Below are 12,812 nucleotides of genomic sequence, written 5' to 3'. Positions count from 1 at the left end.
TCTTTGATCTTATATAATTTAATATGGGAGGCTGCCTTTGGTCTCCTAGTCTCTATGGGTGACCTGGTGCACCCCAGCCTTATGGGCTATGCGTGCCTCCTACCTCCCCTTCAGCACGCCCCAAGCCTCGCAGCTGTTCCGGACATTGTCTGGTCACTTGTGCCTTGCCTGGCACCTTGGGCTTGTCACGCAACCCACGCCCTTCCTCGGGCGCCACTGGGCTTCTCACACAACCTATACCCCTTGCTCTAGCGCCCCTGTGTTCGCTAGCTTTCCCCCCTCTCTGGGGCCTACTCCTGTGTTCGCCCTTCTTCAGGCTCTATTGCACGCGTCAGCCCACCTTGGGCCTCCACCCGCAGGCTTGCCCTACTCCAGGCTTTTAATTGCGCCTCTTGCGCCCTTCTCGGGAGCTTGTCCCGCGCCTCTCGCGCTCTCGTTGTACAAGCCCGGTCGTGCCCCTTCTGGGGTTCAGCTAGTGTACTTGCCCTCTTCAGGCTCTCACCCACACGGTCCGGCCCTGCCTCAGACCTCTAACCGCGTGCCTGCCCTGCTCCGGCCTTGTACACTCACCCACACATGGGCCTATACACGCGCTCAGGGCTCAGGTGGCCCGTAGCCGTGCCTGGCCCCCTGACCCTTCTCAGGGTCCTTCGCCCTACTGGGCCAAATACCGCCCTCGGGCTGGGGTCTCAACCCCCACACACCGCACTACACCAGTGCCCAACTAGCTGTGCCTCCCTGGCACTGCTCAGTGCCCGAACAGGGCACCCAGGAAACCCCCCAGACTACTGGGGATCTCCTTTGAGGACACTGCGTCCCACTGGCGCCAACCAGCCGTGCCTCCCTGGCACTGCTCAGTGCCCGAACAGGGCACCCAGGAACCCCCAGACTACTGGGGATCTCCTGTGAGGCCTCCTCACACCCTTACAGCCTCACCCAGTCCTCCGGTTGTTTACACAACGAACTAAACCAAAGCCTCCCCCTCCGGGGCTCCAATGACTTCTCAAAACAATAACGCGCGAAGCCTCTCGGCTCTAACATAACCTCAAGCCAACCCGGCTGTAACCCAACATGAGCCTACCGGCTATAACTCCACACCACGCTCTCTCCTTCAGGCCTCCGTGTCAGAGGCCTCTCCTTCCCAAGCCATTCTGCAGGCCCTCATGCAGTCCCACAATGCTCCACCCTATAGCAGAGCTGCTGCTTCTCAGGCTGCTAGCTGGTAACTGCCCTGCTCTGTCCCTCTGCAGAGCTCCTGCCTCTCAGGCTGCAAGATGGTAACTGCCCTGCTCTATTCTTCTGCAGAACCTCCTACTATTCCAGCTACCAGAGGGGGACTGACACTGACCTCAGCCTTCTCTGTTTATAAAGGCCAAGCCCTGCCCCCTGGCGGTCAGCTGACCCACTCTGTTGCCCAAGCAACCTTCAGCTGCACTGCCCTGCTGATTGGCAGCTAATCTTGCCTCACCCCTACTAGTAGCAAGTGCCCTAGTGCTCCGCTACAAGGGACAAAGCAGTTAACCCACTAGCCACCCACTCAGTTAACTGAGGCACATAAGGGTTATAAAAGCTAGCCCAGGCAATGCTGTAAGAATACAGAGTTTCTTTTGAGACCATAAGTAACATAGTCCAATTTGTGGACCATTTCTTTTTCTGCAGTTTCATGTTCAAGTTGGGCTGTACAGTTTTGTTGTTTAAGAACAGCTATTCTGAGGTCAGTGATGGGTTGTCTAAGGAGGTTAACGTGTTCTGACACAAAAACTGAGGAAGAGTTGAGGCATATAGCAATAAAACTCAGCCACTGGATCTGGCTGAGTGGTGAATATAAAACAATAATGGACGACCTGCTGTCAATCCAAGTAAGATGAGAAGGATGCTGCATTCTGACCTGTTGCTGACTGAGAATACCTGTTGGTATTGAAATGAGTACAGGCGTTTAAGCCCCCACATCACTGCATTGTCTACCCCAGGGGAGTTCAACTTTTTTCTCTGGTGGGCCAGATCTGCAGTGCCTGGTCCAAACATGGACCGGATGGTGGTCCCAATCTGGTGCCTGGGGACAGTGTAACAGGCACCATCCAACCACACAGAGTGGAGTGGTGAGGGCAGCCCAGCCTGAGCCCAGCCCTTCAGGGGGGAAAAGGGGCTTCGCTGGGCCCCTTGGGGGAGATGTAACACAGCCAGGGGGTGTGAAGGGGGCATGGCTAGGCTCCAACTTGCTTTTCCTGGGGGGCAAGGTGACTTGACCCAGCCCTGCAGGGGGGAGGGGATGTGACCCAGGCACAACCTGGCCCCGAGGGGGAGAGTATGGCCTAACCTGCTGGAGGAGGGGGTCTCGGCCTGGCTCTGACTGGTTGTGTGGAAATTGGGGTTTGGGAATTTGGCAGGGGGAGGGTGGCCATATTAGTGGCCCCCACTCCCCCCCCACCACATTTTCCAATCCATGAGGAGCCCCATGGGCCAGATGCAATAGTTCTGCGGGCTGCATTTGGTCTGTGGGCCAGAGATTGAGCACCCCTGGTCTCCCCTATCCCTAGTGTTTTGCACCGGAGAGGTCCTATTTGACGCACATTATGTCAAAGAATGTGTAGGTAAGTGGGCGGCAGATGAAGTGAGGATGGGCAGTTCAGTGATTAGGACACTTGTCTAGGGTTCAAGTGACAAAGTGCAAGGGTTTTTCAGGGTCTTCCTTAGCCAAGCCACCTAATTCCCCTGTGTCTCAAGTGTCCATCTGTAAAATGGGATACATACATCCCTTCCTCGCAGTGATGCATGTGACAGAAGTGCCTTAGATACACAATGATGATAGAGATGATATAATTGCCCAAGACATACTGGATGGATGTTCTGCCCTCCTGTGTTTATTCTTTGCAGTCCTAATCAGAAGCCTTGTACGCTACTGTGGTTATAAAGGTAAATGAAGTTCCGTGATGTGAAGTCATAGAGGGAAAAATGAAGCCAGGGAAGAGGATGTAGCTTTACCCTATCAATAAAGAGCTCTTTAAAAGGTTACCTAATGGTCATGCAGGAAGTCCTGTTCAGCAACAAGACCTGCCCTGACCTAGTCCTTATCCATGTCTTGAAGGTTGGCTTGCTAATTTGTTTCATTATAGGCAGAGATGTGGGTTTTCCAGAAAATTTTGAATTAGAAAATGTTCTGGAAAATTTTTCAATGCCCTAAATAGAGTGTGATCTGATTTAGCATGTTTATTTCACTTGTATTTAGTAAGCAAAGCTAACAAAGTACCCCCCATGTTAATTTTATGTCCCAATAGCCACAAGTTTTTTAACTGAAATATTTGATTAGGAAAAAAATTAAATACAGCAATTCAAACAAATTCAAAGCTTTATGTGGAAAGAAATTTTTATTTTAATTCTTGTAAAAATGTAAAAACAGTACACAATAGCATGTACTTCCCTTACATTACTGTCAGGCAGGTGGCAAATTGGCTTATGGGTCATACACAGAGAGTGATGGTGGACAGGTTGGCATCGACCTGGAAAGATGTGGGCAGTGGGGTCCCCCAAGGCTCGGTCCTTGGACCTGTACTATTCAGTGTCTTCATCAGTAACTTGGATGAGGGTGTGGAGAGCACTCTGTCCAAATTTGTGGATGGCATGAAATTATGGGGTAAACACAGTAGTGGGAAGGGATCAAATCCAGGCAGACCTGGTCAGGTTGGAAAAGTGGGCAGAAAAGAATAGGATGCAGTTCAACAAAGACAAGTGCAAAGTGCTGCATCTAGGGAGAAGGAATCACCAACACACCTATAGGCTAGAGGTTGACCTTCTCAGCAGCACAGTGGCAGAAAGGGATCTTGGAGTCATAGCTGATTCCAAGATGAATATGAGCCGTCAGTGTGACGAAGTAATCAGCAAAGCGAACTGCACTCTATCATACATTAGCAGGTGCATCACAAACAGGTCCAGGAAGGTAACATTTCCCCTCTATGCAGCCTTGGTCAGGCTGCAGTTGGAGTACTGCGTCCAGTTCTGGGTGCCACACTTCAAGAGGGATGTGGATAACCTTGAGAGGGTCCAGAGGAGGGCCATTTGCATGGTCAGGGGCCTGCAGGTAAGGCCCTATGAGGAGAGACTAAGGGACCTGGCTCTTTTCAGCCTCTGTAAGAGAAGGCTGAGAGGGGATCTTGTGGATGTTTACAAATTCATTGGGGGGGGAGGAGGGGAGGCAGCAAGAAATAGGAGATGCTCTGTTTACCAGGACACCCCTTGGAATAACCAGGAACAATGGCCAAAAACTGACAGAGAGCAGATTTAGGTTGGACATCAGGAAGAACTTCTTTACAGTGAGGGTTGCCAGAATCTGGAATGGGCTTCCAAGGGAGCTGGTGCTCTCCCCTACCTTGGGAGTCTTTAAGAGAAGACTGGACAAGCACCTGGCTGAGGTCATATGACCCCAGTGCTCTTTCCTGCCCAGGGCAGAAGGTCAGACTCAGTGATCTATTGAGGTCCCTTCGCACCCTAACACCTATGAAACTAACTGTTTGTTTAAATTTAAGAAAAAAAATGAAGGCACTGAAAACTGTTGACACACTAATTTTAACACACCCAGATAACCGTGCATGATATGCCACGGTTGTCCACTCATCTACTTGAACAGAGTTTAACTCTCTGCCACTGAGGTCCTTGCAGCACCTCCAGTTTCACTGTCACTATGTGTAGAATCACTTGCACTACTTATTAGTTCCATTTCCGAATCAGATTTAGGCGCATTTGATTCAGAACTATTTGAACCACATTCTCTTTTGCTAAATGATGGTTTTACCAGTGAGTCTATGGGCAAGGGCAGCTTATCATCACGCTGCATCTTCTTCACTAATTGTACTTCCGACTGATTCTCCAGAAGCAAGAGATTTTGAGAAATAAAAACAAACTTAGCGGTGCATTTGTTTGTTAGTCTGTTCCTCTTTTTTGTCTTGATTGAGGTGAAAGCCTTCCAGTTCCATTCACAAGAAGCTGCTGTTGGTGGAATGCTTGGGATCCTCAGAGCTATCCTGGACAACAGTCAGGTGTTACAGTAGCCCTTCCACCATGTGAGAGAAGACTTATTCTCTGCTGCCCCCCCAAGCTTGCCTAATACCGTATAGGCATCCATTCATTGTTACTAACGAAACAATGAATTTTTAGAAATGGAAAATTTTCCACGGAAAAATAAAGCACTGGAAAATTGTCTGCCCCATATGTCTGATTGTAGGTATTACCACTCCAAGTAGAACCAGTAGATTATAATCTTGTTCACATAAATGAATAATTGTGCATGACATTGGATCTAGGGTTTAACTGAGGTATTGTGGGACTTTGTGGTTAAAACACAAGGGGTTACTCCAAGGAGTATTTCTGATTGGAAGTCATGATTAGCAGTTTCTGGCCTGAAAGATCAGTAGAGCTTTGATCACTGTGAGATTCAGGCTATACTAGAGGTCCAAATAAGGACGTGCCCTCAGAAGCTTGATGTTTATTCAGAGCAGTAGTTTGATCTGTGGAATGGGAGTGATGCCATATTGAACGATAATCTCTTAGGAACTCTTTTGCCCTAAAGGTTTGTAAAGGTATTTCCTTTTCATCCTGTCATTTTGCCTAAGCCAGCTCAGCACTAAAATGATCCTGTTCATTATTGTTTTCCACTTTTATGTATTTTGGTTTCTTTGAATTTTTGGAGGGTGGCAGCAAAATACTCTGAAAAGAAAATGATGATAATCAGAAGATTTTTCCTTGCCATATATCCAGTTCATAATTACACACATATACAGTCATGTGTACCACTTCTTGAAATGGTTGTGGTATTCAGAAAAAATAACCACTCATGAGAGCCACTCAGTAGATTTTTGGATCAGGTCTTTAAGTCAATAGGAGTTTGTCCATTGATTTCAGGGACTTTGACCTAAGCCATCTATAAGAAATCCAGATTAACTTTATGACAGTTTTTTCCTTCCGTATGTCCATATGTTTGCTTGTTTTGTACACTGTCTTTGAACTCATCTAGATAGAGCGCCTCCGTGATGAAATCTGAAAAGTTGCCAGCTATGGTAGTTGCTCTGTATTTATCATAGGTCAGCTTGATTTATTTGAAAGATTTCAGGGCCATCTAATATTGGGGGTTGAGTAGTCTGAATGCAAGCTTTGATAAATTGTTCAAGCCAGGTGAGATCAGGCTAAATCAGGTTTTACTGTCTAGTGGTTTGTATGCAGAAACGTACTCCCTGCTGTTCCACTACCAAGAGAGTTTCACCTAGGTAAACTAAGGCTGCAGGCTTTTCTAAGGCAACTAGACTGCATTGTTATTAAGGGGATACTATCAAGTAATTGAGAACCAGAATTTAGGTTCTTGAAATAAAACAAAATTTTACAAAGCCCTGTCTTTCATGACTATTTCAAATTATCCAGTCAGTTTTTTTCTGCTGCTTTTTTTTAAAGGGACAGTGTCAACTTCAAAATGATATTTTTGCCTGAAACATTTTTTACTTTTGTCTATTATAGGTGACCAAGATGAACAAAAAATATTAATTCTTCCTCCCTCCTTTTGTTTTGATTGTTGTATACTTGAAAGGACTTTGGGCAGTTCTACAGAGAGGTTTTCTACAAATAGAAAAACTGAAGAATCAAAACTACGAAAACAGACAACGGGGGCTTGGGCAGGTGTACCTTCAGCTACTTTAGCTCACTTTTTTCAAGCTGTGTAGGGCTCAGTATCCCTCTTTAAGCATTCATGTTAAATTTTATAACCTAATTATACCAAGTAAATTACTAGTACATGTGAACCTGAAAGTGCCTAATCTGTTTTCACTTGATGAAGATGAGTGAAATGAAAAAAATATATTCCTTTCTCCCCTTTGGGTTGTTTTTTTTAAGCACCCAGAAAATTTCTGATGTTTATCAGCAGCAGTGGGGATAGAAATATAGGGGATAGATTACAGGAAAAAACTTTCCTATGATTTCTAACTTGGCTCCCTTTCCTGGTATGCCTGTCAAGTTAATTTGTTACTGTTACAAAATCTGGATTTTTATCTTTTGACCCTTGAAACGTAAGCTTCATGGCAGTTCTGCATTTTAAGTAAACGTCCCTCCATTTTTCCCCTAATTTCTGGTTTGTACAAAGATTAATTATTAAAATGTTGGTGTTTCGCAGGGAGGTTGCGTAGATTCAACAAACCAGAGCCTGGTTCTGCTCCTCATGACCCTCGGACAGCAGGATGTTTCCAAAGTCCTGCTAGGGCCACTGTCTCCATACACGTAAGTTGTTTTCTTCAGCCTAACAACCCAATCTCATTTAATTTGCTAATTATATAGAATAACAGGTATTTTTGTATGGAACACTGTGCCTGTGGCTATGAACAGAACTAGTTGTCCTGATCCTTAAAATGAACCAGACATCATGAGTTACTTAGTGTTTATTTTTACACACTAGAAGACTTCTTTACTCTTCTGTATTCCTCCTGATTCTGAAGCAATTAAACTTGTAGAGATGGGTTTATTGTTGTTCCTTGATCTTGGACTGTATACACGTCAATTACATTTTTGTTGTTGTTGCCTAGCATAATCTCTCATTTTTCCTAATTATCTCTTCATAAGGGTTGCATAGAATGGAATATGGCTGACTAACATCAAAGATTATGCTCAGGTCAGGGCATAAATATCAAAGAGAAACTTCTTAAATATGTGACTTGGACTCCCAGCACCTCAGAGTCTTAGAACTGTCACAGACTGCACTGTATTCTTGTTTCTTTAAATATATTTTTATACATGTATTATATGTCTCTGGCAGTTGCCAGTTGTGAGAGAGAAATGCTTGGTTTTCCACGATAGCAGTTTGAAACACAAACCTCAGAGCAAAGGGCATGACTTTTTTTTCCCACCATAGCTAGCTGACAACAGTTGGCTAGACAACTCCAGAAACTGAACTGATCAAGCTGTGCCCCTTAGAGGGGAAGTGGAAGAAAAGACCGCATGTCTGGGGATGGTATCAATTAGACCATGAACTGTCCTTTTTCGGTTATCATGGTACCGGTGCTGTATACGTGAAAGGTACAGTACTGTGATAACTGAAGAATGATGGTGCCATCACATGAGAGCTTTGACCTGCAGAATGACTATCGAACCAGTACCTTGGAAACCAGCAGATCCCTCAGTGCCATGTGGGAAGGTGGTTAGTTTAACATATATATATTTTTGAAGGGAACAGTATATTTTTTTTCCTTGTGGAAGGAATAAAGAAGTTGATTATGAAGTCAGTATGTAGTGAAAGCATTTAGAAACATCAGTGATTGGTGTACTCATATGTGTAATAACATGATTCACTATATTACATTTGAAACCATAGATTGGCAAAGTGTAAATGATCATCAGAATTCTTAAAGTAAATTAAATTCAGGTACTGTATTTTATAGTTGTGATGTTTCACGGTGGCAAGGTGGGAATGAGGTTAAGGAGCAGGTGGGGAGTGCTATCTAGAACAACAGGGGTCAGCAACATAGGCCACACCTGTCCTGTGCAGCTGGGGAGGGGCCTGTGGCAGCCTTATGTCAACAGAGGCCTCTGGTGGTCTTGCAGCAGTGGGGGGCTTTGCTCGCATCCCTGCTGCAGTCAGAAGTCAGGGAGAAGTGGAGGCAGAGAGGAGCCATGGCAGCCAGGTCAAATACCAGTCTGCCTCAGTCCCAAGCCAGGTTGTTCCAGCGGACTGCTGTTCTAAAGCAGCATGTGTGCTCATAACAGCTTTTCTCTCTGCATTTACTTTGGTGCTGCCTCAGAGCTGAGAAACTGGGCTTCTCTGCTACTGAGGAGCCAGAAATCACTATAAGTAGCAAAAAGCCATTGTGTCCTGCTTCACTGGCCCAGTTTTCCCTTGGTCCTTCCCTCTGCTTACTGCTGTGATAGCATCTTGCACTGAACACTTTCACATTGAAGAATCCCAAGATCCCTTATTAAGCACTGGAGTGGGGTTGATTTCCCTATCTAACACAGTGCAGCAAGTAAGTAAGCGTTCAGCTGGTAGGCTGCAGTGCTGGGAGAAGAAGAGATACCTTAGAACAGAGGTTCCCAGCCACCGGGCTGTTGCCCAGTACCAGGCCGCAAAGGGTTTGCTGTCAGGTTGTGGGATGAGCCCCCCGCCGTGTGGATCCCCATCTGTCTGCCCAGACGAGCAGCTTCCACTGCCAGCAGTCACGTGCTAGGTGGGGGAGCAACCCCAGGAGGGAGGCAGCCAGCTCTGTGTGCCTCATCCCCCTCCCATGCTAGTCCACAAAAAAAAAAAAGGTTGGGAAACACTGCCTTAGAACAGTGGTTCTCAACCCTTTTTGTACCGGGACCCATTTATAACCATCAGTGGCCAGTCCCGACCCAGTGCCCCTCACTCCTGATCCACTGCCCCCCAGCATTCGGGGCAGGGGGTGGGTATATGGGCTAGGGGGAACTCTGCCAGCCTGCAAAGGAAAAGCTATGGTTTCCCACACTTTTCTCCTTTAAAAGAAAATCTATTTCTAAAGTTTGTTGATCCATTTTTAAAGTTTGTTCACGACCCTTTCATATATTCTTGCGACCCACTGGTTGAGAAACGCTGCCTTAGAATATATCCCTCAGAATAAGAAATGGCCCTCCAGGGTCCATGCATGCTTGTATGCAAGGAGCTCCTTTGCCTCAGTCACTGATGTGGAAGACTATATGTGCTAGGCTTTTGTAAGAAAAGTAGGGGCTGAAGAAAAAATACGTTGGCATATACTGCAGTCTGGATTCTTGCCCTTCACTTATGTTCAACAGAGGTAGGAAGCTTTTTTTGTGTGTGCCAAACCAGCTGTGGCTGTGTGACCATGTTGTCTAACAACTGAGCTGTGCAGAGTCGTGTGTAGTATGCTCCATATCATGGAGAATCCCAGGCCGGTGGAGAGTAGGGTCATTTACCCGTGGATCAGGAAGGTGGCTGCAGCTGTGAACAGTGAACTAGGAGCAGGTGAATGAGAAACCTTACTCCAGCTAGTTGTGGCCATAAGAGGAAGAGAAAATGGGTTTTATTGCATGATCCAGCTAGGAGCAGTGGTGGCAGAAACTCTCCCACAAGCTTGTTGGAAGCGCAGCTATGTGGAGGGAGTAGTGCAGGCAGTTTCTCTGCTGCAGCCACATTGGGTTGAACAAAAAGGCACAGTGAAGGAACATGGTAAGTAAAGTAAAGGCAGACAAGCCAGAGCAAAAAGGAAGAGCTCCATGAATGAGCAGAAACAATAGACAAAGGGGAAGATCAGACCAGAAATCCCCGCTGGGAGAAAAGGGCAGTAAAAGACAAGGAGATGCTTCTTTTTGGTAAAAGACATAAGAGAAGGAAGCCTCTGCTCTTGGGCGATCCTCCTTCTCATTCCTCCTATGTTTAACTGCTGCTACTTTTTCTCTGCTGGCTTTCTCATTCACTGATTCCTGTTTCTATGGAGACAATTGAGCCAGCTCTCTTGTGTATGTTCTTTATGGCTGTTGCAGTAAATTGAACACCTCCCATTATATCTGAACTTGCATGAAGCATTCAAAATGTGAATGTTTTTAAGAAACAGCTTCAGTAAATTGCATTGCATTGTCTTGTCAGAAAATACAAATTCCACAGCTCTTCAGAAGGGAATCTGGTTTGCCTGTCCACCCAGTGGGTGTTTCCACAAGATTGAAGATTGTGCATATGGGTACATCAGGTTCCTTACCCAGTTCTGACAGATGGGATGGGCTTCTTTGGAGAACTGACTTTTTTTTTTGCTCCTGCTCAAATTACATGTGCCTTCACATCGCACATAAGAAGAGAGAGAGCAACCTGCCCAGTTGATTTCTGTACAAACCACTGATCTTTTGTTTTTAGTCCTCATGGCTTTCATTCTTCTCACCCCATCTCCACTCCTTTATCATTATCACCTAATCCTTTTCTGTTCCTCTTCTCTGCACAGCTTGTATTTGGCTAATCTTCCTCTTCCCTGCTTGTACTTCACAGCTGATGTATTTCCTTTCTCTGCCTAGGCCTTTCCTACAGGCAGCTCCAGTCCCCAGCAAAATATTCTGCTTGTAGCTTCGTTTGTCCCTTGATGGTGGGAGGGGGCAGCTTTTTCTCTTCTCCCCTTGTATAACAGTGCCCTCTAAAGGAGGCAGAGGGGCTGGCTGCCTTTCTGAGTTTCCAGTTACTGTTGCAGGTATCCAGGCTTTTTCTTTCCCCACCCTGCAGGGTTAAGTCTGAACAACTGCAAACATAGCTAGAAACTCAGAGGAGGATTCTGCACTGCTGTCTTCCAGACTTCCGTGAACCATAGCTTGTGAACAGCAACTACAGATTAATTATTCCCCTCTTTGCTTCCATGAACTACATGGACCGTGACTGCACAGTGACTTTTTTACGCAACATCCTTCTCCATTGGTCCTGAAGCAGCACATTGTTTTCATCTACATTGTGGCCATGGATTTAGTGGTCAAACCAGCCTTTTCTATAGCAAAGAGCGGAGGAATGATAAGTAGCTAGCTTCTGGAAGCCTTCATTTATGAACTGTCATAAACACATTATGAAGTCACTCTCAGCATTTGGGATTAACATGTTCTGAGCAGAACAAGCTCAGAGTGTGGCGGGGATGACTGTCCACTGATATTTCAAATGGCCTTCTAGAGATAAAGAGGCCAATCTGCTGTCTGATACCTGGAGGGTGGGTAGGCATGTGCATATATATTACACTGCATAGCTGAGGAGTTGCTGTGCAGGTGAGGAATAACTCAGTTGGAGTTCTGGAGCTCTGCCAGCAAGTTTTGTAATAGAATAAAGGCAACAGTTGGGCAGAAATGACATCTGTGAAATATTCAGCCACTCCTAATTCATTAGGTTCTTTTACCTAGTCCTGCGATGAACTATTTCTTGGAGCCTTACTTTTCTTTTTGAAGTCCAAATGAATGGAGAGGGTGCTGTCTATGAAATGGTCTTCTGTGGCAGGGAGGATTTAGGTCAGATACCTAGAAAAAATATCATGTCTATAAGCAGATGTTTTTGTTTTGTAGAAGGACAGTAATTCTGCTGGTAGGAAAAACCATCTCTGGTACATTCAGTAGCAGTTGGTTCGTGGGTGGGGGAAAAATCTGTTCAGCGTTGTCTCCTCATTTGCAGAAAGTATTTTAAATCTGAGGTGAAATCGGAATGCACCATGACCTCCTCTGCATCTGTGTGGGCATGTCTCTGCCCCTACAGGATGGATGAAATGGAAACCTGCCCCAGTCAGATTGCATCACACCTGTCTCAGCTGATGTCTGTACCTGATAGAAGCTCTGCTTCTGTTTCACTTTGTCACGTGCATCTCTCCATTTGTCAAAGTTCCTGACACGCTTACTATTCTGATTGCTTGGAGATAGAGCTTTGAAGAACAGACAGTTGCTATAATGCATCAAGCCCAACTTTACCTCCTAACATTATTTCTTTGCCTCTTCTATGTAAGAATATGGCAAAGCCCTCTTACCTTTCTTCCTGTTTCTGTGCACAGAAGCCAAAGGACAGATTGTTTTCTACCTGTTAGGTGTGTAAGTGAACATAGGTGCATAAGTATGATTCTATACCATGCTGCTCAAGTCTTAGAAAACAGTTAATGTCATATGTGGGTGTGGCCTCCTCCTCCTTTCTGCTTTTTTGGGGTCTAAGTAGTGATGATTGGGTGTTACAAAAGTTAGGTGCAATCACGGATTTTTTAGAGCTTGAACAGAGTGGAAAAGAATTGAACTTAGCCCCTTAAGTCTTTATAGATGTCCAGTAGGAGGAACAGAGTGTGTCCCTAGGAGAACTGAAGGGCCAGAATCCTGGATAGTAC

At 45.6% G+C, this 12,812-nt stretch overlaps 1 protein-coding gene across 1 annotated transcript in view; it reads left to right on the top strand.

Moving 5' to 3' along the window:
* RCL1 (RNA terminal phosphate cyclase like 1) overlaps positions 1–12,812 on the top strand; it is a 79,736-nt gene that overhangs the window by 58,530 nt on the left and 8,394 nt on the right. Inside the window, exon 8 of the mRNA XM_019517625.1 lies at positions 7,148–7,251. Coding sequence (XP_019373170.1) covers positions 7,148–7,251 — 104 coding nt within the window. The remainder of the gene's footprint in view (positions 1–7,147; positions 7,252–12,812) is intronic.

The sequence above is a fragment of the Gavialis gangeticus genome, unplaced genomic scaffold (genome assembly GCF_001723915.1).
Source record: "Gavialis gangeticus isolate Ggan-Ray unplaced genomic scaffold, GavGan_comp1, whole genome shotgun sequence".
Lineage (NCBI taxonomy): Eukaryota > Metazoa > Chordata > Crocodylia > Gavialidae > Gavialis > Gavialis gangeticus.
This window is presented reverse-complemented; position numbering and strand designations above follow the sequence as displayed.